The 23,796-nt window shown below is 46.3% G+C and overlaps 1 protein-coding gene across 1 annotated transcript in view; it reads left to right on the top strand.

The window, feature by feature from the left end:
• The window catches only part of rars2 (arginyl-tRNA synthetase 2, mitochondrial), a 74,158-nt gene that overhangs the window by 10,986 nt on the left and 39,376 nt on the right, over window positions 1-23,796 (top strand). The window contains exons 3-8 of the mRNA XM_033020843.1: window positions 6,717-6,819; window positions 9,934-10,017; window positions 10,144-10,241; window positions 12,310-12,365; window positions 14,472-14,555; window positions 15,004-15,080. Of these exons, the coding sequence (XP_032876734.1) occupies window positions 6,717-6,819; window positions 9,934-10,017; window positions 10,144-10,241; window positions 12,310-12,365; window positions 14,472-14,555; window positions 15,004-15,080 (502 nt within the window). The remainder of the gene's footprint in view (window positions 1-6,716; window positions 6,820-9,933; window positions 10,018-10,143; window positions 10,242-12,309; window positions 12,366-14,471; window positions 14,556-15,003; window positions 15,081-23,796) is intronic.

The following is a 23,796-nucleotide window of genomic DNA, read 5'->3' as shown; positions in this document are numbered from 1 at the left end:
CTGGTGTGCACAATCAAATAGAACAAGTTGTCCTACAACTTTAGGCTGTGCACGCCATACACAAGAAGAAGAAGGATATGGATAGAGTGGATGTGGATGTGGAGAGGATGTTTTCACTAGTGGGAGTGTCCAGGACCAGAGGTCATAGTCTCAGAATAAAAGGGTGTACCTTTAGAAAGTAGATGAGGATTTCTGTTGGTCAGAGCATGGTGAAACTGGAACTCATTGCCACAGAAGGCTGCGGAGGCCAAGTCAATGGTTATTTTTAAGGCTGAGATTGACAGATTCTTGATTAGTACGTGTGACTGGATATATGGGGCAAAGGCAGGAGAATGCGGTTGAGGGGGAATGATAGATCACCCATGATTGAATGGGGGAGTAGACTTAATGGGCCGAATGGCCTAATTCTGCTCCTAGACCATACAAACTTATGAATGTGCAATGTTTACTGTGGTCTCTCACCCCAGCTACTCTAAGAGCCCCTCCCAAACGCGCAACTTCTACCACGAAGAAAGACCACGGGCGCGGGCACGTGGCAGAACCACTGCCAGCAGTTGCCCCTCCAAATCGCACACCATCCTGTCTTGGAAGTATATTTCCGTGCATCATGATTGCTAAATCCAGGAACTCCATGCTCAACAACACTACAGCAGAAGAACTGCAGCAGTTCAAGGAGACAGTTCACCACCCCCATTCTACTGCCCCTACCATATTTTAACAACAATAATAATAATCTATAGATATAATAGGTATCTTGTTTCTTTGTTTCTATCTATGCATGTTTGACCATGTGATCCTGGACCTTCGCCAAAACGGTACAGGACAGCACTAAAATATTTGCACCACCTTACGCATCATTGTCCAGTGGTCGTTTGTGTCAAGTTTCGTTCAGATTAATGTTATATTTCACAAGTTATTGGCATTTAAAAGCTTTAAAAAAAAAAAAACACTTTGAGAATAATAACTTGACAGATGCTGTGGCAGTTAATGGGAGATTCTGGCACTTTGCAGCTATGACCTCACAGTGAGATCTCACAGTCCTCCAATCACAATGGGATCTCATTTACATAAGCTGCCATGAACAGTCCTCCATCCGACAATGACATCACAATGGGATAAGCTCCATCCAGTGCAATGGGAGATTTCTTACATTGTTATTATGGGTGAGTGGTGGAATATTGCTTTGGGGATTTCAGCTGCCAATCAACAGTGTTGGGATAAGCTCCACCCAGTGCAATGAGAGATGTCTTACATTGTTGTAAGGAGAGCGAGGGAGTGGGAGAGGAGAAGAAATGTTATTTAAACATTGTTTTTAGAAGGAGAGTGCGATAGGGGAGAGGCGAGGGAGGGAGAGACTGCGGGTAGGGAAAAGGAGAGGGAAGGAGAAGTGAGGGAGGGAGAGGGGAGAGAAGAGGGACCTCCAAGCGTGTTTGCCCATGTGATCCTCGAACAATGCCGAACGATAGCTCTACAATTTTGCACCACCATACTCACCATTGTTCTATGGTTGTTTGTGTCAATTTTCTTTCAGATTGATGTTATATTTCACAATTTATTGACATTTAAAAATGTACAAAACCCCTCTTTGAGAACAATAACTTGGCAGTTGCTGTGCCAGCTGCTGGGAGATTCTGGCAGTTTCCAGCTATGTCACAATGTGATCTCACGGTCCTCCACCCGACAATGACATCACAATGGGATAAGCTCCATCCAGTGCAATGGGAGATTTCTTACATTGTTATTATGGGTGAGTGGTGGAATATTGCTTTGGGGAAATGGGTGAGAGAAATGTTATTTAAACATTGTGTTTAGTGGGGGAGTGCGATAGGGGAGAGGGGAGGGAGGGAATGATTGAGGGTAGGGAAAAGGAGAGGGGAGGGAGGTGGGAGAGCAGAGGGGAGCAGGAAGACGAGCGGGAGGGAGTGTATGAGCTGCGCCTACGCAGTTGGAGGCTATGGGTGAGTGGTGGAATATTGTGTTGGGGAAAGGGTTGTGTTGGGGAGAATGGGTGAGTGGTGGAAACGGGTTACGTTGGGGAAATGGGTTAGTGGTGGAATATTGCGTTGGGGGAACGGGGCCCAACTGGTCAGGGGGGTAGGGACGGGAGAGGGGTTATGGAGGGTGGGAGGGAGTGACTGAGGGTAGGGGAAAGGAAAGGTGAGGGAGGGAGTGGAGGAGGGGGGAGGGAAGAGGGAGGGGGAAGGAGTGTTGGGGGATGAGGGGAAATGAGCTGCGCCTGTGCAGTTTGGTGCTATGGGTGAGTGGTGGAATATTGCGTTGTGAGAATGGGTTACGTTGGGCGAATGGGCGAGTGGTGGAAACGGGTTGCGTTGGGGGAACGGGTGAGTGGTGGATTATTGCGTTGGGGGAGCAATGCCCAACGGGTCCCATTTGGTCTAGTTAAAACTCGCGTCTTGTTTGTGTCTATGCGTGCCTGTTTGCGCTCTCTGATTCCGTGATGTCGTCAAATTACGCCAGAATGGTACATAATAGTGCTACAATTTTTGGCCCACCTTACTCACAATTGTCATGTGGTGGTTTGTATCAAGTTTCATTTAGATTGATGTTATATTTTGCGTTATTGACATTTAAAACTTAAAAAGAAAATTTAAACAGCACCTCCACTTGCCCTTAGCAACGTATAACGTCACAATGGCATCTCATTTACATAAACTGCCGGTTTCTTTGTGGGGGGGTTGAGATGTGAGGGGAGATGAGCACCGACGCATCACAATGGGATCTCAATTTCATTTTTAAAAAAAACTTGCTGGACACAGACACAGACAGGGCCCGGAGCCGCGATCCACCCTCCCGCGGCTGTGCGCCGCTCGGCCGCTCCCCCTCTCCTCCCCCCCCCGGGAATATTGCGTTAGAGGAACGGGTGAGTGGTGGAATATTGCGTTGGGCAATGTGGCCCAACGGGTCCCACTTGGTCTAGTAAAAAATAAAAATAAAAATAAATAGATAAAACAATAGTCAGTGGGTGATACAGCGTGGAAAGGGGCTCTTCGGCCCAACATGTCCCAGCTACATGAGTCGCAACTGCCTGTGTTTGGTCCATATTGGTGCTTGCGAGCAAAGCACCAAGGCAAATTACTTGTATGTATACATACTTGGCTAATAAAAATGTATTCAATTATTCTATTTTAATTCAATATCTCTTCAAACCTGGCTAACTAACTGTTTCTTAAATGTTGGGATAATCCTGCCTCAACGACCTCATCTACCAGCTTGTTCCGTACACCCACCACCCTTTGTACCCATACCAGCTTGACAACATATTTCCTGTAACATATATCTATAACAATAAAAATATAAATCGTATAAAATATTTTCTGGCCTTGCCAAGAAATTCCTCTGCCGAGAAACTCCAGCACTTTGTGTCTTTTTCTTGTAAACCAGCATCTGCAGTTCCTTGTTTCTGTTATTACATCAGTTGTGCCATTGATTTGACATTAGTGATTATGAGGAACAGAATGCGAAAGCATAACAGTAACCCGTTGTAAATTATTTGACCTAAGGCAGACTCGGCAGATGAAAGAGACCTCCGTTTCACCAAGTGTGAATATATTTGATTTTGCAGTCCAACTCTCCCTGTGGGTAATTATTTGGGCTGGGGTTTTGATTGCTGCCAACACTGTTTCTGGCTTGCAGTCACTGAAAGAAAGCTGGGCACACCAAAATGCATGCAATTTTCTTTAAGATGACACATGCAATCGTGACTCAGCCTGTTTCTACTTTGCCACAGAGTGGCTTCGAGAGTTGGTAATGTGAAAGGCTATTAAGTATAGATTCCACTTAATTTTACAGCACGAGAACTGATTTACGCCCTTGTTTATAATGCCCTTTCACTCTGCTTTTTGGGTATGCAAAAGGTGCCAGTATGCATGATCAATAAATGTATGTGTCAGGTTGCCTGAAAACAAAATAATGACGTTTAACATTTTAGAGGGACTGGTACACCGTGTACCATCACAAACAAAGCACTGTTCTTTCACAACTGCTGTGCCATGCAGTCAGGATGACAAAATCCCCTGATTATGAATGTGGATTCATAAGTTCGAGGAGCAGATTTAGGCCATTCGGCACGTCAAGTCTACTCTGCCATTCAATAATGGCTGATCTGTCTTTCGCTCTCAACCCCATTCTCCTGCCTTTTCCCCACAGCCCCTGACATCCATATTAATCAAGAACCTATCAATCTCTGCCTTAAATATCCATTGACTTGACCTTCACAGCTTTCTGTGGCAATGAATTCCACAGAGTCACCACCTCCTGACTAAAGAAATTCCTTCTCATCTCCTTTCTGAAGGTACATCCTTTTATTCTGGGGCTATGGCCTCTGGTCCTAGACTGTCCAACTAGTGGAAACATTAATGCTATCCAGGCCTTACACTATTTGGTAAGTTCCAATGAGGGTCATCCTTCTAAACTCCAGTGAATACAGGCCCAGTGCCTTCAAACACTCATCATATGTTAAGCCAATCATTCCTGGGATCATTCTCATGAACCTCTTCTGTACCATCTCCAACGCCAGCATATCCTTCCTCGGATATGCGGCCCAAAACTGCTCACACTACTCCAAATGTGGCCTGGCCAGCGCCTTATAAATCCTCAGCATTACATCCCTGTTTTTGTATTCTAGCCCTCATGAAACAAATGCTATGAAATAACTATGTTCAGCCCCCAGTTTACTGGGGTATGTAGAAAATATTGTCCGTTGTTGATGACAGCCAATGATAGCGGATGTGTTTTCAATGCTAAAGCAAATACATAATTAAATGGCAAATCCAAAAGATGACTGATGCTGGAAATCTAAAATAAAAACAGGAAAGTGCCAGAAATACTCAGCAGGTCAGATCACATCTGTGGAAAGAAACAGAGTTGACATTTCAGGTGAGGGAAGGGTAAAGATTTAATAGGAGCCTGAGGGACAACTTTATTTACACAAAGGGTGGTGAATGTATGGAATGAGCTGCCGGAGGAAGATACTATTACATGTTTACTGTTACATTTGGATAGGTACATGGATAGGATAGGTTTAGGGGAATATGGGCTAAATGCAAGTAGCTGTGACTATTGTTTATGGGCCAGGTTGGTCAGAGTGGGCCAAAGTGCCTTTTTCCATGCTGTACAATTCTAATACTCTAATGACTACTCATTTCACTCTCTCTCCTGCTTTGATATCATCGGGTGGCACTGTCAACGATGGCAGCCTCGCCTATAGTCTGTCTGTCTGTCTCTTCGTCTTTTTTGTTATTTTTAGTGTGTTTCAAAAAGTATGTGTTAATGTATGTGTGATTGATAAAATACATCTCTTGATGCTCCTGAACACATCATCAGTGATGTAACCTGGGGTATTTGGGTGTTTCGGGTCTTTCAACATCAGACACCCTCACCCAGGCGACCCAGCCGTGGTTGATCAGACCACGACTTGTGTTCAGGTGGCATTTGCTCCTCCCCATGGACCTTCTTTCCTGATCCAGAGCCATCTCGAGGCTTTCTCCGCTGCCTCTGTGGCGTTCTTAATGGATTTTCTCCTCTTCATTCCATTGATGCCCAGTAGAGCGATTGCCCTGCAAAACCTCTGCAGCCAACCTCGATGGGCATACACCTTGCCTTCCAGCCCTGATTATGGCAGTCTATGACCAGCTCTTTGTACTTGGCCTCCTCTAGCTGGTCCTCCCACGGCACTGTCAGTTCCAACAAGACAATGTCTTTGGTTCCCTCTGAGACCAGGAGGATATCTGGCCTCAGGGTGGTCGTGGCAATGTGCTGTAGGAACTTCAGCTGTTTCACCAGGTCTACAGAAAGCTGCCAGTCCTGCGCAGTCACCAGGATTCCTGACGGATTCTTGGCTGCTGTGGTTCTTGGCAGCTGCACTCCGGCCTTCATGAAGGTGATCATCTGGGTGGTGGGGCGTGCTTGTCTGCAGCTGCTGATTCCCATGCTGATGGCTTCTGCAATGGGTTTAAGAACCTGGTCGTGCCACCAAGTGTACTGGCCCTGGTAAAGAGCCTTTGGGCAGCAGCTCGGGATGTGTTCCAACGTCCCCCTGCCTGACGTTGGAACGCATCCATTGTTAGCTCACCCGAGTTGTGTTATAATGCCTATCAGCATGTCAGACATCTAACCCCCTCCCATCCCCATACTGACCTTTCTGTTCTGGGCCTTTTGCACTGTTAGAGCGAGGCCTGATGCAATTGGGGCTCCTATTCCACTTGGGTAGCTTACAACCCAGCGGTAAGAATATTGATTTCTCTAATTTCAAGTAACCCTTGCTTTCTGTCCCTCCCCCACCCTAGTTCTCCAACTAGTTCCATTGTCCTCCTGATTAATTTTACTGATTGTATGCCTCATTGTCACACTCCCCTCCGTTAACAATGAACCATTCGCCATTTCCTTGATCGTCTGCTTTAATCTGTCATTTTCATAGCTTCCCATTCAAGGAACTGAAGATGCTGGTTTCAACTGAAGATAGACACAAAATGTTGGAGTAACTCAGCGGGACAGGCAGCATCTCTGGAGAGAAGGAATCTTACTTAATTACTTAATCTCTCCCAGAACTCTGTTCTGTAATATAACTATTAATTTTGGTGATTGATTCAGAGATGATAGAGGGCATATTACTTGTATTTTCAGAGGTTGTAATAGCCTTGACCGTGCCATCTTGTCTTGGCCCTCATGTTGATCAAATTCTCACCAATGTTTTTCAGACAGACTCTAGATTTCCGGGTGTCAGTGAACTCTCTGCTGGCGAATGGGTATTTAAAGTTAGGATCGACAGTTCCAAGTCAAGCCAAGGAGCTGTCCGAGAAGGTACTATTAATAATGTTATCAAGCGATATGTACTGTGTTATCATGGGGTGATAGGAGCAGAATTAGGCCATTCGGCCCATCATGTATACTTCACCATTCAACATGGCTGATCTATCTTTCCATCTTAACCCCATTACTGTACTTTCTCCACATAACCCCTGACACCTGTGCTAATCAAGGATCTATCTATCTCTGCCTTAAAAATATCCATTGACGGCCTCCGCAGCCTCCTGTGGCAATGAATGCCACAGATTCACCACCCCCTGCCTTCTCCCCATATCCCTTGACTCCGCTATCTTTAAGAGCTCTATCTAACTCTCTCTTGAAAGCATCTAGAGAATTGGCCTCCACTGCTTTCTGAGGCAGAGAATTCCACAGATTCACAACTCTCTGGGTGAAAAAGTTTTTCCTCATCTCCGTTCTAAATGACCTAACCCTTATTCTTAAACTGTGGCCCCTGGTTCTGAACTCCCCTAACATTGGGAACATGTTTCCTGCCTCCAGCGTGTCCAATAAGGATTGGACACGCTGGAGGCAGGAAACATGTTCCCAATGTTAGGGGAGTTCAGAACCAGGGGCCACAGTTTAAGAATAAGGGTTAGGTCATTTAGAACGGAGATGAGGAAAAACTTTTTCACCCAGAGAGTTGTGAATCTGTGGAATTCTCTGCCTCAGAAAGCAGTGGAGGCCAATTCTCTAGATGCTTTCAAGAGAGAGTTAGATAGAGCTCTTAAAGATAGCGGAGTCAAGGGATATGGGGAGAAGGCAGGGGGTGGTGAATCTGTGGCATTCATTGCCACAGGAGGCTGCGGAGGCCGTCAATGGATATTTTTAAGGCAGAGATAGATAGATCCTTGATTAGCACAGGTGTCAGGGGTTATGTGGAGAAAGTACAGTAATGGAAGTATGGAAACATAATAATCTTATGTTTCAATAAGATACCCTCTCATCCTTCTAAATTCCAATGTATACAAGCCCAGTCGCTCCATTCTTTCAACATATGACAGTCCCACCATCCTGGGAATTAACCTCGTGAACCTACGCTGCAGTCCCTCAATAGCAAGAATGTCCTTCCTCAAATTTGGAGATCAAAATCGCACACAATACTCCAGGTGTGGTCTCCTTAGGGGCCTGTACAACAGTAAAAGGACCTCTTTGCTCCTATACTCAACTCCCTTGTTATGAAGGCCAACATGCCATTAGCTTTCTTCACTGCCTGCTGCACCTGCATGCTTACTTTCAGTGACTGATGAACAAGGACACCCAGATCACGTTGTATTTCCCCTTTTCCTAACATGATGCCATTCAGATAATAAGCTGCCTTCCTGTTCTTGCCACCAAAGTGGATAACCTCACATTTATCCACATTAAACTGCATCTGCCATGCATCTGCCCACTCACCCAACCTGTCCAAGTCACCCTGCATCCTCCTAGTTCCCTCCTCACAGTTCACACTGCCACCCAGCTTTGTGTCATCTGAAAATTTGCTAATGTTATTTTAATCCCTTCATCTAAATAATTAATGTATATTGTAAATAGCTGTGGCCCCAGCACTGAGCCTTGCTGTACCCCACTAGTCACTGCCTGCCATTCTGAAAGGGACCCGTTAATCCTTGCTCTTTGTTTCCTGTCTGCCAACCAATTTTCTATCCATGTCAGTGTCCTATCCCCAATACCATGTGCCCTAATTTTGCCCACTAATCTCCTATGTGGGACCTTATCAAATGCTTTCAAAAAGTCCAAGTACACTACATCCACTGGCTCTCCCTTGTCCATTTTCCTAGTTGCATCCTCAAAAAATTCCAGAAGATTAGTGAAGCATGATTTTCCCTTCGTATATCCATGCTGACTTGGACCGATCCTGCTACTGCTATCAGAATGTTCTGCTATTTCATCTTTTATAATTGATTCCAGCATCTTCCCCACCACCGATGTCAGGCTAACTGGTCTATAATTACCTATTTTCTCTCTCCCGCATTTCTTAAAAAGTGGGATAACATTAGCAACCCTCCAATCCACAGGAACTGATCCTGTATCTATGGAACATTGGAAAATTATCACCAATGCATCCACGATTTCTAGAGCCACTTCCTTAAGTACCCTGGAATGCAGACTATCAGGCCCTGGGGATTTATTAGCCTTCAGTCCCATCAGTCTACCCAACATTAATTCCTGCCTAATGTGAGAGATGGGCCAAATCGTGCTGTAAACTTCTGTGAGGCTCGCTGGGAAATGGTGCTACAATCTGGCGCCTTTTGTATCCAGTCTCAGTGGACTATTTCTGCATACTTTGCTAACTGGAGACATGGGCAGAAATCCAGGGGGGGGGGGGACGGGGGTGGGACACGCGCCCCCCCCCCCCCCCCCCATGCTTTGAGAGGTGGGGGACAATCCCCCCATGTTTTGTAATCCGGACTTAATTAGGCGATTTCTAAGGGCTGAATCGGCCCATTCGCAGGGCCTTTCAGCTCCCGGCGCAGCTTAAAATCAAACTGCTGCATCGAGGCGATCGAAGCTCCCGATGTTGAAACCCCCGTCGGCCGATGAAAAGCCCCGCAAACGGGCCGATTCAAGCCCCACGATTCAGGGCGGACAAAGCTGCTGTTGCTGAGTTTCGGAGTCGGTGACCAACCAGGTCAGCTTCCGATGTTACCGTCCACAGGACCCATGGCCGAAGCCTTGCGTGTATGCGCATGCGCGCGGTCACGGCCAGCAAGAAATTGTGTCCACCCCCTCCCCCCCCCCCCCCCCCCCCATGTTTTAATAGCGATTTCTGTGCCTGACTGGAGATTGTGATTAGGTATGTCAATTATTTACTGAACTGTATGCAAAAAAAGAAATTCACTGTGCGTTTGCACATGTTACAATAACGCACCATTGAACATTGATTCTCGGAGCATTATTGTTATTATTGGTATGACGTGAATATTGTATCGTCTTGTGATCTAAACCTATGGAGAAGAAAGATTCAGTGAAGTCAAATGTACAAAGGTGAGTACAACTCGAAGCCAATACCAATGGTCCTGGCTTAACGTCTGTTCACTGATCATCGTTTCATTTTGAACAAAGCTGCAAATGTAGGCTGCTAATTCTTTTCTTTTATTCTTATTGTAGTTAACTTGTGATGATGTGATTACTGAGATCGCTGTTGGCCAAGCAAGCATTAATTTCAAAGTGAACCGATCCTTACTGGCTGAGGTGAGTGTGTTTTATCTATGTGCTACTTTCAGAAGTTCTTACCAATTGTTTGGAAGCATGATCTGCAAATGACCCACTCTGCTTCTTGAGTAACAATTATCTTCTTTGGTTTTTTTAATGTAACAGGTTGTTTTGCAAGAGGTCTTCAAGAAGGGTTCAAGATACGGAATAGCAAGTGAACTCTTCAGCAGCTACCCCTGTGGGCGTGTTATAGTTGAATTTAGGCAAGTGTCCGATGCAGAATGGACCATAAATTAGAGTAAAATTCTTCCTTTTTTGATTTCAAATGGATTATTTTTGATGCTTTCATTCATTCATCATGTCCTTTAATTCATTTACATTTGTAATTGACTTAGCCTAACACGGAATGACTTAATATAGCCCTGAAACAGGCCATTCTGCCCAACGCGTCCGCCGACCAAGATGCCCATCGAAGCTAGTCCCATTTTGCCCATATCCCTCTAAAACTCTCTATCCATGTACCTGTCCAAGTATCTTTTAAATGCTGTTATATTATTTGTGTCAACCATCTCCCCTCGGAGCTCGTTCCATATACCCACCACCATCTGAGTGAAAATGTTGTCCCTTGCTTTTGTATTAAATCTTGTTCCTCACACCTTGAACATACATACTCTGGTTTTTGATTCCCCTATCTGAGTAAAAGCCTGCCCAGTGCATGGTGGCGCAGCAGTAGAGTTGCTGCCTTACTACGGTGGAGACGCCTGACTATGGGTGCTGTCTGTATGGAGTTTGTACATTCTCCCCGTGACCGCGTGGGATTTCCCCAGTTGCTCTGGCTTCCTCCCACAGACCAAAGACATACAGGTTTGTAGGTAAATTACGTTCGGTAAAGATTGTAAATCTGATAGTGCGAGTGTTTGGGGATCGCTGGTCGGCGTAGACTCTGGGCCGAAGGCCCTGTTTCCGTGCTGTATCTTTAAACATAACTAAGCTAAACTATGTACATTCACTTTATCTATTCCCCTCATGATCTTAAACTTCTCTGTAAAATCACCCCTCAGCTGGCTTTATGAATCATTTATTTTGCTAAGAATACTTAAAAGGTAGGTTTTTATTACTCTGAACTCCAGGTTCAGAATACCAATAGATCTATTGAATATCGATAGTATAGAACTTCACAAGGGTGGATAAAGATATTAAATGGGTATATCTCTCTCAATCTCTTTATTTTTATTTCCTTTCTGTCTCTCTGTCTTTTTTTTTTCTTCTCTTTTTTCTACTCTATCTCCTTCTACCTTTTCTTTGGGTTTTCTTTACTATCTCACGAACCAACATTACGGCTTAGGATATTCTTCTCTCCTCCATCTTGACTACTCTCATTTTCTGTTCTATTCTGCTAAATTTGAAAAAAGAAGTTGCACATGAACTGTATTATCTCATTATGTATTAGGTACCTATGTACTACATTATTGTACTTCTAATTTAAAAAAAATTAATAATAAAAAAAATAACCCAAACCTTACAATTAAAAAAAAAAAAAGAACTTCACCAATGATAAATTTCTACATCAGATTATAATGAGTTTGGGCTGTAAGGCTTTTCAGTCATCCGAGAAGTTCCGTAAAAAGTGAATTAGATTTGAAGCTGATATTGGAGAGAGAATTAATAATTCAACAAGGTGACATTGGAGAGAGAGTTAATAAAAGTACACAACCTATTGGAAGCCCAGTTTGCTTTCACTTGGCTTCCACCATATTCTTGCAGTAGAACCTTTTAGATTAAGTGAAGAGTATTCCAAGATCTTGCTTAAATTCATGCCTTTGAGCTGGTGTACTGGCTTCAGAGAGGTGGACTGTGAGCTACACATCGCAAGATCACCTGTTCTAACCTGCTTCAGTCCACGTGTATTTTGTTGACTAGTCCAGTTCAGGTTTGTGCCAGATCTTGCTGCATATGGACACAAATTGCTTGACAAATTGACAGTGCAGATCCCCATGTCTGTCCCCTAGGTTGAGCTGAGGTCATTGGTGAATCAATTGTACATGCAGCAATGGCCTGGTGCCGAGATAATTGGTCTTCAGTGACTGGAGTCATCTTTCTCTGTACCTGCAAGGCTACCCGTAGCTGCAAAAGAGGATCAAATGCAGGCAGGTGGGACGTGTAGAAGGGACTTGGATGTGGTCAAATTGGACCGAAGGGCCTATTTCCACGTTGTAAGACTCCATAATCAAATTTAACTCTGGTTCATCTTGAATAGTTTGGGATGGGTCTTCAAATCTCAGGGGGAAGGTTGAGCAATGTTAACATTACGTTTCTCTATTTTTTTTACAGTTCACCAAATATTGCGAAAAAATTTCATGCAGGACATTTGCGTTCAACAATCATAGGTGAATATTTTGTGTCCTTTGCTAATCCTAAACTAAAAACATCGGATTTAAAAAATGTTTAGTCATTTGTCAGTACCTGAACATTGCACGTAAGGCCAACATTTATCACCCATCCCCAATTTCCCTTGAACTGAATGGCTTGCCAGGCTGTTTGAGAGGATATTTAAGAATCAACCACAAGCCTGTTCTACAATCATACATGGGCAATGCCAGGGGAGGATGGCAGATTTCCTTCCTGAATCAGATGTGTATTTTCATAATAGCCTTTAGCTGTTTTGTGGCCGTCATTAACACTAACTTTTTAGATTCCAGATTATTAATTGTATTTGAATTCCATAGTTGCCACGATAGAATTTGAACTCTGGTCTCAGGATTGTTAGTCTGGGCATCTGCACTGTTCTGGTAGGCCCGCACACCTGCCTGTTCTCACCCCACTGAACTTATCTCCTCGTGCCTTGACTCTGTCCTGCCTCCCTTTGTCCAATCTCTTTACCTACCACATCCAGGACACACCTCATGCCCTCCACCATTCCCTGGGCCCCCATCACCCCCACAATTGATGTCTGGTCTTTATACACCAGTAACCTCCATCATGAAGATTTTGGGGCCATCCACCTCTTTGTGGAACAAAGATCCACCAACACTTTCATCCTCCTGGCAGAAGATGTTCTTACCCTCTCAATGTGCCCTCCTCTACATCGCAAGACCAGGCGAAAACTAGGTGATTGTTTTATGGGGTGCTGTCCACCTTGGCCATCCTGATCTTCTGGTCCATGCCATTTCAACTTCCCTTCCCGTCGCACTCTGACCTGTCAGTCCTTGGCCTTTTCCACAACCAGGATGAAGCTAAACATAGACTAGTCTAATAGACAATCGACAATATAGACAATAGACAATAGGTGCAGGAGTAGGCTATTCGGCCCTTCGAGCTAGCACCGCCATTCAATGTGATCATGGCTGAATACATTGTATTCTGCTTGGGTAGCCTTTATAACCCAATGATTTGAACATTTTACTCTTCAGGTAAATGCATACTCCCTGCAGTCTTTCCTCTCTCACTCTTTCCTTTTGGTAGTGGGAGAGTCTAGGACCAGAGGCCATAGCCTCAGAATAAAAGGACGTACCTTTAGAAAAGAAATGAGGGGGAATTTCTTTAGTCAGAGGGTGGTGAATCTGTGGAATTCATTGCCACACACAGCTGTGGAGGCCAAGTCAATTGCAAGCCTAGAAACTGAGACCTTTTAATATGTAGATAATGGCCCTACCAGAGCCAAGACCAATACCAGAACTGTTTGGCAACTTTTAGTGAAGTTTGCTTCCTACTGCCTAGGTGAGAAGTGAAAAGCTTCTCAAGATTATAGATGTCAAAATTGATCTACAAATAACAGGTGTAAAGATAATAAGTCAATATTAATTTTGAGACATGTCACAGAAAGGAAACGGGCCCTTCGGCCCATCGTGTGCATGTCAACCAAGTTGGCATACTGGGCTAATCCCATTTGTCTATTTTTGTTCCATAGCCCACTAAACCATTCCTCTTCATATATCTGTCCAAACGTCTTTTAAAAGTCATAATTGTATTTGTTTCTATAGCTCCTTCTGGCAACTTAGTCCAGATGCAGACTACCGTCTAAGTGATAAAAGGTCCCTCTTAAGGGCCTGTCCCTCTGTAAGAGGTAATTCAAGAGCTCTCCCCAGTTTAAAAAATATATATAACTAGTGGTAAGCACGTAGAATGTACATAGTGGGTACATTGGAGCTCGGGGATGTCTCTTAGTGGCTGGTAACGCTAACGGCAGGTACTCGGGAAACGCGGTAAGCTTGTGAAGACTCGTGAAGATTTTTCAACATGTTGAAAAATGTCCACGAGAGCCCAGAGTACCTACGAGCGGCTAGTATCGTAATTCTCCGAGTTCGAATCGGGGGAAACTCGGGAGATCTCTTGAATTAGCTTGTACAGTGGGACAGGCCCTTTAAATCTCTCCCTTCTCACCTTGTGTCTATGCCCTCACGTATTAGGATTCTCTACCCTGGGAAAAATACTGTTAACAATCACTCATCACATCTCAGAAATATATTTATGACTGTATTGTGCTGTTTTCTTAGGCAACTTCATAGCTAACCTAAAGCAAGCTTTGGGAGATGATGTGATCAGGATCAACTACCTCGGTGATTGGGGCTTGCAGTTTGGTAAGTGACGTGTGTATGGAAGAGTATGTATTTATTTTAACCAATATTTGCACTCCCCGAAGTCATATTTTTACATGTATTTGAACTAATTGTGCAATATTAATAGGAGTCAGGCAATTACCACGTCCTACATTTTCCTTCGGGTACTGAGGTAATTAGCCTTTGCTTGTAAATGTTCGTCTCTTCCAGGGCTAATATTAGCGTGCTCCTTGCCTGTGTAGGTGACAGGAGCAACTGATCTGAAGTCATGGATACAAACCAGTTCTCCTTGTGACGTGGGTATCCCAGCTAATAGAAACAACAGAAAATACGGGCTGCTTTCAGTTGAGTTGAATGAGATGATTCAGTGACATTGGGGTATTTTCTGCCCCTATGATGTTTTGCATCATGATTGTGGCATTTAAAAAAAAAACAATAACCGTTCTTGAATCTTTGTTCATCAATTCAGGATTACTAGGAGCAGGATTTCAGATGTTTGGTTCAGAAGAGAAGCTTAAAGCAAATCCCTTGCAGCATCTGTTTGAGGTAAGTAAAGCTATAAAAATGGGAACATAGAATTACTGAGGAACAATATTGTTTTCAACAAACCTTAGATTATTGTTGATGCAGAAAATCTGTACAGCATACATTGCTATGTAAAAGATATTGAAGTTGAGAATTGCAATCAAGTGTAGAATGGTAAGATGTGGGATTTTATTTATTTAGCGAATGCAAAGTCCTTTAGCCAAGCAGTTGCCTCTTGAACAAGCACACCGTGCGGTTGGGCTGCTGCCCCATTTGTGAAGGCTGGCCAAGCAGGGGCCTTGTCCAGTCCTGAATAGCAAAGAAGATCAAAGCCATTGATGGTGTAACGGCCCGCTTCCTCTGTGCCCAACGTGAGTCTCTTGGAGACAGATGACGTCGATGGAGTGTTGGTGGGCGAGGACTTCGATGAGGTGTCACTTGGCTGCAGAGAGGCCTTCAACATTCAGTTGTAGTATTCGGAGAGCAGGTGCAACTGCTAGGTGCTCTTGAGGCTGGTCGTTGTTGCTGCTTTCGGCTTTGGGATAATGACTAGGATTCTTTGACTTGGCTCTCAGGCGTCGTCTTGTAGAATTTAGTCTGCTGGGAGGATCATTGGCTTCCCCAGGCGAGCCTGGGTACTGACGGGGGGCGCGACGAGAACGCTGATCCATTGCCCCCTTGTGGGAGATGTGGGAGATGAACTGGCATATTGCAAAATTGTCACAGGTCTTATTTTTAATGCAGATATGTTCCTGTATTAATCAAAGGATTAGATGCACAAAGATCAATAGCTGCTCAACTCCTCCCAAAAGATCATTCAAAACTGAACGTAGAGTTACGCATCAAAAAGTTGTACATTAGAGAGTGTTGAGCAATCAAACATCAGATAATTTGTGGGAAGGGCACAAAAGTAAACTTTGCACCACCAACATGCATAAAATAATCACTTTTACTATTACAGTTTATTACAAAGTGGTTGTACATACTTTGTAATGTGGGACAAAAATTGGCGTGGAAAGCTGAGTTAATGACCATGTCTAAAGTACATGTAGAAGTATAGTGGCCTGGATGAGGTCAGGAAAAGGCCAGATGCCAGCCAGGCAGGTTCAGAAGTCGTTTTAATGAATCATGGCAAACACACAGAACGCCCGCGAGCAGGACCCGGGAAACCCTGTGGGCAGACAATCGTCCCTGTCCCTCAAAAGCCGAAGGGGATACAATACAATACAATATTTATTGTCATTTGAGCCTCAGTGAGGCTCAAACGAAATTCCGTTTCCACAGCCATACAAACAAAGACAATTTCCTACAGACATACACACAATTTAATTCACACAGACAAAGTCTTTTCTCTCCCCTGTTCTCCATGTCTCTCCCGATGTCCAAGCATCAGGAGGGCGATGATAAGTCCCACGGCCATTTTAGGCCGTGCTGGGCGATTTACAGCCCCGCTCCCGGTCTAAAAGTCACAATGTTGGAGACCCCGGCGGGCGCTGTAATGTCCCACGGCCATGAAGCCGCGCCGGGCGATGTACGACCCCGCTCCGGGTCGTTCCAACCCCGCGACACGGGCTGGAGAAGTCGCGTTGCGGGAGCTCCGGGATGCGGTCTCCTCAACCGGACCCGCGAGCTCCCGATACCCCGACAGTCCACCGGACCTGCGGCTGCGTTGCTGGAGCCTCCGAGCCCCAGGAGTCGAGTCGCAGCAGCGAGTCACCGCCGCTCCCCACGCACCGAGGCCGGCCAGCCCCATGATGGTGAGTAGTCCGCAGCTCCGCAGTCTCCCGAGCCCCCGGGTCGTTCAGGTTGGAGGCCGCTCCACGGTGCTAGGCCCCAACGACAACGGAGACCCGACAGGGAAAAGGTCGGGTCTCCCGTACAGGGAAGAGATTTTAAACGGTTTCCCCCTTTCCCCCCCCCCCCCCCGCACCCCACATATACACATTTAAAACCAGTATTAAAAAACACCAACACTACATTTAACTAGACACAAAATAAAAAAAAGACAGACAGGCTGTAGGGGCCACTGCAACGGGTGAGTCGCGCCGCCAACTGTAGGATGACCCAAGGAGTGGCCTAACCCCCCAGGAACCGTCACAGGACCCCCGCCCCCCCCCCCCCCCCCCCCCCACCCCAAGAACCGGCTGCCACCGCAGCGCCTTCTGCCGGCCGGCCCGCCAGCCAACCACGGAGTCCATCGGCACGGATGCAACCGGTGGAGGTGGTGGTTGGCAGTTAGCTACTGGGCGGAAGGTTGGCTGCTCTGTCCTGGGCTCTCTCTGTCTCTCTCTCTCTCTCTCTCTCTCTCCCCCCGTCCCTCAGACCTGAACCGCACAGTGCATTGTGGGACAGGCGAAGATGGAGGCTCCCCGCTCCTCATTGCCTCCTTGAAGGAGTTTCTCATCGTCCTTTCTACTGACTGATCCAAACCCTTCATCCTGTCCCATCAGCCTTTTTTCAAAATTTAGCAACTCAAAATGAGGGTGCGTATTCGACGCCGGGAAATACGGTAATAAACTTGAAAAATTATCATGTCTTGATCAAATAAAACCATGAATCCAGATCAGTTTATCAGTGTAATACCTTTGTTATAAGGGTGCACAGAGAATATAATTCACTTTCAGCCATAACACAGATGATCCTGTTGGTGTCATGATTCCTCCATTCAGAAGCAAGTGTTTTGGTTTATATGGCACAATAAACTTTCGTTTGGTTGATTTTTTTTGTTCCCAATCTCACCCCTTGAAAGTGACAATTTGTGTAATGAACTCGTGAAGTGTGCATCATAGGTGAACCTTGAGAGTAGGAGTATGCTTATATTTTTGCAAGAAAAATATTGTAAATGAGGTTTTAAATGGTTTTGCAAGATGGTTTATTCAGGGCCAGAAATGCGAGCTGTAATTGAATGAAGTATTTTGTGAAGTCTATACCTACGGTCAATTACTTAATCGGATAATTTATGAAATGTCTAGCAGGTTATCTGATTTGAAACTAGAATTCCCTGTACTAACATGAATAGTCGGATTACAATAAGACCAGAAGGATGGCCGGGGAGGGACCTAAACTCCCCCTCCAATTCCCAATCTGACCTTTCTGTCCTGGGCCTCCTCCATTGTCGGAGTGAGGACCAGCGGCAATTGGAGGAACAGCACCTCATATTTCGCTTGGGTATTACCGCTTGACAGGATGAATGGGGGCATGATGTATGCTTAGCCTGGGGTGTCTTCAACTGTGAATTATAGTACATAAATAAGGCACTCACAGCCAAGACAGGCATCTAGCCTGCATCCATCTACAAATTTACTGCTTACACCCCAGCGGTATGAACATTGACTTCTCTAACTTCAAATAGCCCTTGCTTTCCCTCCCATCCCCTCCCCATCCCAATTCTCCGTCCCCTGCATTCTCCAACTACATTCTATCTCTGTCCCACCCACTCCCCTCGCATCAGTCTGAAGAAGGGTCTCGACCCGAAATGTTACCTCCAGAGATGCTGCCTGTCCCGCTGAGTTACTCCAGCAATTTGCATCTACTTACAATAAGTCCAGTATGTGCATTATATGGAAAGACGTCTATGAAACTGAAACGTCAGATAGGGGAGATGGAAAGAAATGATCTTGAGCCAAAGAAGATGATATTAGAAAGGGGTGGGGTTTCGGGTAGGACCCAACGTTTGAAAATGCAAATAGGTTATAAGAAATTTCCTATCGGAAGAGGTCAGTGGGGGTCAGGATTTCTGAAAGTAAATTCCAGAGATTGGATCTCAAATGGCCTATATGGTCACTAGTGTGAACAGAAGCAGCGTTCAATGGATAGATTATATGCAGCAAACATTCAGGAAAACAAATTTATTGTGACCTTAAAAGACAAATGAGTGGCCTCTCAAAGCAATTAATAAGGTCATAGCTGGACTATTACGTCTGTCAAAAAATAACAGTGTTGGAGTAACTTAGTGGGGTAAGCAGCATTCTTGGAGGACATGGATTGGTGAAGCTTCAGGTTGGGACCCTTCTTCAGACTCTTACCTCTGCCACTTACCTGAACAAACTCCATATCCTTTTATGCCCTTAATGTTCACAAATCTACGAAGTCTTGTGTACATTCATCAATTGAACTTCCACAGCTGTTTTAGGTAGAAAAATGCAAAGATTTTCTACCATCAGGATGATAAACGTCCTGCTCATCTCATTGAAGCATACAATATTCTCAAGAGGCCTGACAGGATGGATGCAGGCTAGATGCCTGTCTTGGCTGTGAGTGCCTTATTTTGGTACTATAACTCATGGTTGAAGACACCCCAGGCTAAGCATACATCATGCCCTCATTCATCCTGTCAAGCCCCTTGAGAAGTTAATTTGTTCAACAAAAAAAAATGGCGCGGCCCTGTCTAGTCGCCGTTGTGGCAGCTCCGCGAAAATTGTGTGTGTTTTTAACTTTTATGTTCCTTTTTAACTTATTTCTAAGTTTTAACTCCCTAGTACTAACAAAGTATGACAGGGAAACCCTCTTAAATCTAAACTCCAGGGCAAACGGAGACTTTTTAAACTCTGTACTTACTGATCCAGCGTGGCCAGCAGAGATCAGCAGAAGCTGCTGCAGCAACAATGGGAGCTCGGCTGCAAGGAAAACCCGGAGAAAACATCGAGGGAAGCGGGGGGGGATTCGGAATAGGCTGAAAGCCCAAGCCTTTCGTCCACCTCTGCCCAGCATTCTTCTGCCGAATGTCCAGTCCCTGGAAAACAAGCTGGATGACCTCAGGGCGAGGGTCAGATTCCAGCGGGACATAAGGGACTGCAACATCCTCTGCCTGACTGAAACATGGCTGACCTCGCTGATTCCCAATCAGGTAATCTGCCCAACTGAGTCCTTCACTGTCCACCGTGCTGACAGAACAGAAGAATCTGGGAAATCCAAGGGTGGAGGAGTCTGCTTCATGACCAATAACAACTGGTGCAACCCTGGAAATATCAAGATGCTTTCCCGTTCCTGCTCGCTGGACCTGGAGCACCTGACGATCTCATGCCACTCATTCTACCTTCCCCGGGAGTTCGGCTCAGTGATCGTCACAGCCGTCTACATTCCACCGCAGGCGGACACCAACATGCCACTATCGGCCCTACACTATGTGCTATGTCGACATCAAAACAAGTACCTGGATGCGGCTATGGTGGTGGCTGGAGATTTTAATAAATCAAATCTCAAGAAGGTCATGCCGAACTTCTACCAACACATCACGTGTGCCACCAGGGGGGAGAGAACTTTGGACCACTGCTACACACCGTTCAGGAAAGGCTACAAGGCCGTTTCACTCCCTCCCCATGGAAAATCTGACCACGCTGCCATTTTCCTGTTGCCGGAGTATAAACAGAGGCTAGTTCGGGAAGCGGTAGAGACGAGGGACGTAAAGCGGTGGTGCGACCAGTCAGAGGCCATGCTGCAAGATGCACTGAGTGATGTCGACTGGAATATGTTCGAAGCAAGTTCCAGTGACGTCAGTGAGTTCGCGGAAGCAGTCACGGACTTCATCGCAACAATAACCGACAACATCGTCCCCACGGTAAAGGTAAGCACCTTTCCGAACCAAAAACCCTGGGTAGACAGGTCTGTTCGTGTGGCCCTGAATGCTCGCACCGCTGCATACAACTCGGGCCTGGCATCAGGAAACATGGACGTCTACAAGGCAGAGTCCTACCGACTGCGAAGGGCGGTGAAGGACGCAAAGAGAAGGTACAGAGACAAGATGGAGTTACAGATGGAGCAGCAGGACTACGGATTGTAACCAACTACTGGAGCACCCCTCCCTCATCCGCAAGTGCCGGCACCTCCCTAGCTGATGACCTGAACTCCTTTTACGCTCATTTCGAGAGGGGCAACACCACTCCAGGTCTGCCGACTATCGACAATACCGCCAGTGGGCTGGCTACCGAAGCTGAAGGGAGGAATGTGCACACATTCTCGCTGTCCGAGCATGACATGAGGAGGGCTCTGACACGGGTGAACACGAGAAAAGCTGCAGCCCCCGATGGCATCTCGGGGCGAGTACTCCAGTCCTGTGCTACGCAGCTAGCTCCAGTGCTCACTACATTATTCAACCTCTCCCTGGACAAGTCCATGGTCCCTGCCTGCTTCAAAAAATCCATCATTGTACCGGTACCAAAAAATGCCTCCCCAGCCTGTCTGAATGACTACCGTCCGGTGGCCCTTACCTCGGTAGTCATGAAATGCTTTGAGAGGCTGGTGAAGAAACACATCTGCGCCTTCCTCCCTCGGAACATGGACCCGTTGCAGTTCGCATACCGTCCGAACAGATCCACGGACGATGCGGTCTCCCAGGTCTTGCACACCGCTCTCTCCCATCTGGACAGCCAGAAGGGGGGCTACGTGAGGATGCTCTTCATAGACTACAGTTCAGCCTTCAACACGATAGTCCCCACCAGACTGGCCGGGAAGCTAATGGAATTGGGGCTCAACACCTCCCTGTGTGCCAGGGTCCTGGACTTTCTCACCGCCAGGCCCCAGGTAGTCAAGATGGGAGGGAATACATCGAAGTCCCTCACCCTGAGCACAGGATCACCCCAGGGTTGCGTCCTCAGCCCCCTATTGTACTCCCTGTACACACATGACTGTGTGGCTAGGTTCAGCTCCAACTCAATAATTAAGTTTGCTGATGACACTGTGGTGGTGGGCCTGATCTCAGACAACGACGAGAAGGCCTACCGGGAGGAGGTGGCTGGTCTAGCACTCTGGTGCCAGGATAACAGCCTCCTCTTGAACATCAAAAAAACGAAGGAGCTGATCATGGACTTTAGGAGGGCACATCATCCGAGGACGTACACTCCATTGAGGATAAATGGTGAGCCTGTGGATAGGGTGAACTGTTTTAAATATCTGGGAGTCCACATCTCCGAGGATATGACATGGACATCACACGCCGCAGCACTCGTGAGTAAGGCAAGGCAGCGCCTTTACCACCTCAGGCAATTGAGGAAATTCAGAGTGTCTCCGAGGATCCTCCAGTGCTTCTACGCAGCGGCGGTGGAAAGCATTTTGTCCGGGAACATTACCATCTGGTTTGGGAATTGCTCTGCCAAGGACAAAAGACTCTGCAGAGAGTAGTGCGTTCGGCCGAACGAACTATGGGAACTTCACTTGCCCCCCTGCAGGAACTATACATCAGGAGGTGCAACTCCAGAGCCAACAATATCATGAGAGACCCCTTCCACCCCTGCAACGGACTGTTCCAGCTGCTACGGTTAGGCAAACGCCTCCGTTGCCATACGGTGAGAACGGAGAGGTTGAGAAGGAGTTTCTTCCCAGAGGCTATTCGGACTGTAAACGCCTATCTCACCAGGGACTAACTCTACTGAACGTTTTTCCTTCCATTATTTATTATGTAAAAGAATATGTGTGTTATGATTGTGTTTATAGTTGTTTGGTTGTTTGTCTTTTGCACAAAGTCCGCGAGCATTGCCACTTTCATTTCACTGCACATCTCGTATGTGTATGTGACAAATAAACTTGACTTGGCTTGTTTCCTTGAGATCGTTTCTCAATCTTCTAAACTCATAGAGTACAAATTTGGGCACAGGGCAGACTGCTTGGTAGATTTAATATCTCCTCATACAACGATCTCACTGTCCCAGCAATCTACCTAGCAAACCGACAGAGTGAACTTCCTCTATTATCTCTATCCTTCCTTGGGTAGAGAGATGTACAAAATACTCTAGATATGATTTCCTGAGCACCATATTATTGAAATAAGAAGGACCAAAAGTTAGCGCAACACTAAGGTTTTCAAGAAGGAACTGCAGATGCTGGAAGATCGAAGGTACACAAAATTGCTGGAGAAACTCAGCGGGTGCAGCAGCATCTATGGAGCGAAGGAAATAGGCGACGTTTCGGGCCGAAACCCTTCTTCAGACTGATGGGGGGTGGGGGGGAAAAGGAAGGAAAAAGGGGAGGAGGAGGAGCCCGAGGGCGGGAGGGTGGGAGGAGACAGCTAGAGGGTTAAGGAAGGGGAGGAGACAGCAAGGACTAGCAAAATTGGGAGAATTCAATGTTAATGCCATCCGGACGCAAGGTCCCCAGGCGGAATATGAGGTGCTGTTCCTCCAATTTCCGCTGGTGCTCACTCTGGCAATGGAGGAGACCCAGGACAGAGAGGTCGGATTGGGAATGGGAGGGGGAGTTGAAGTGCTGAGCCACCGGGAGGTCAGGTTGGTTATTGCGGACTGAGCGGAGGTGTTCGGCGAAACGATCGCCCAACCTCCGCTTAGTCTCCCCGATGTAAATCAGCTGACATCTAGAGCAGCGGATGCAGTAGATGAGGTTGGAGGAGATACAGGTGAACCTTTGTCGCACCTGGAACGACTGCTTGGGTCCTTGAATGGAGTCGAGGGGGGAGGTGAAGGGACAGGTGTTGCATTTCTTGTGGTTGCAACGGAAAGTGCCCGGGGAGCGGGGGGTGCGGGAAGGAAGGGAAGAATTGACGAGGGAGTTGCGGAGGGAGCGGTCTTTGCGGAAGGCAGACATGTGGGGAGATGGGAAGATGTGGTGAGTGGTGGGATCACGTTGGAGGTGGCGGAAATGGCGGAGGATTATGTGTTGTATTTGCCGGCTGGTGGGGTGAAAAGTGAGGACCAGAGGGACTCTGCCCTTGTTGCGAGTGCGGGGATGGGGAGAGAGAGAGCAGTGTTACGGGGTATGGATGAGACCCTGGTGTGAGCTTCATCTATGG

The sequence above is a fragment of the Amblyraja radiata genome, chromosome 5, assembly GCF_010909765.2.
Source record: "Amblyraja radiata isolate CabotCenter1 chromosome 5, sAmbRad1.1.pri, whole genome shotgun sequence".
Taxonomy (NCBI): Eukaryota; Metazoa; Chordata; class Chondrichthyes; order Rajiformes; family Rajidae; genus Amblyraja; species Amblyraja radiata.
The sequence above is the reverse complement of the archived record's forward strand: the minus strand, read 5'-3'. Positions and strand labels throughout refer to the sequence as shown.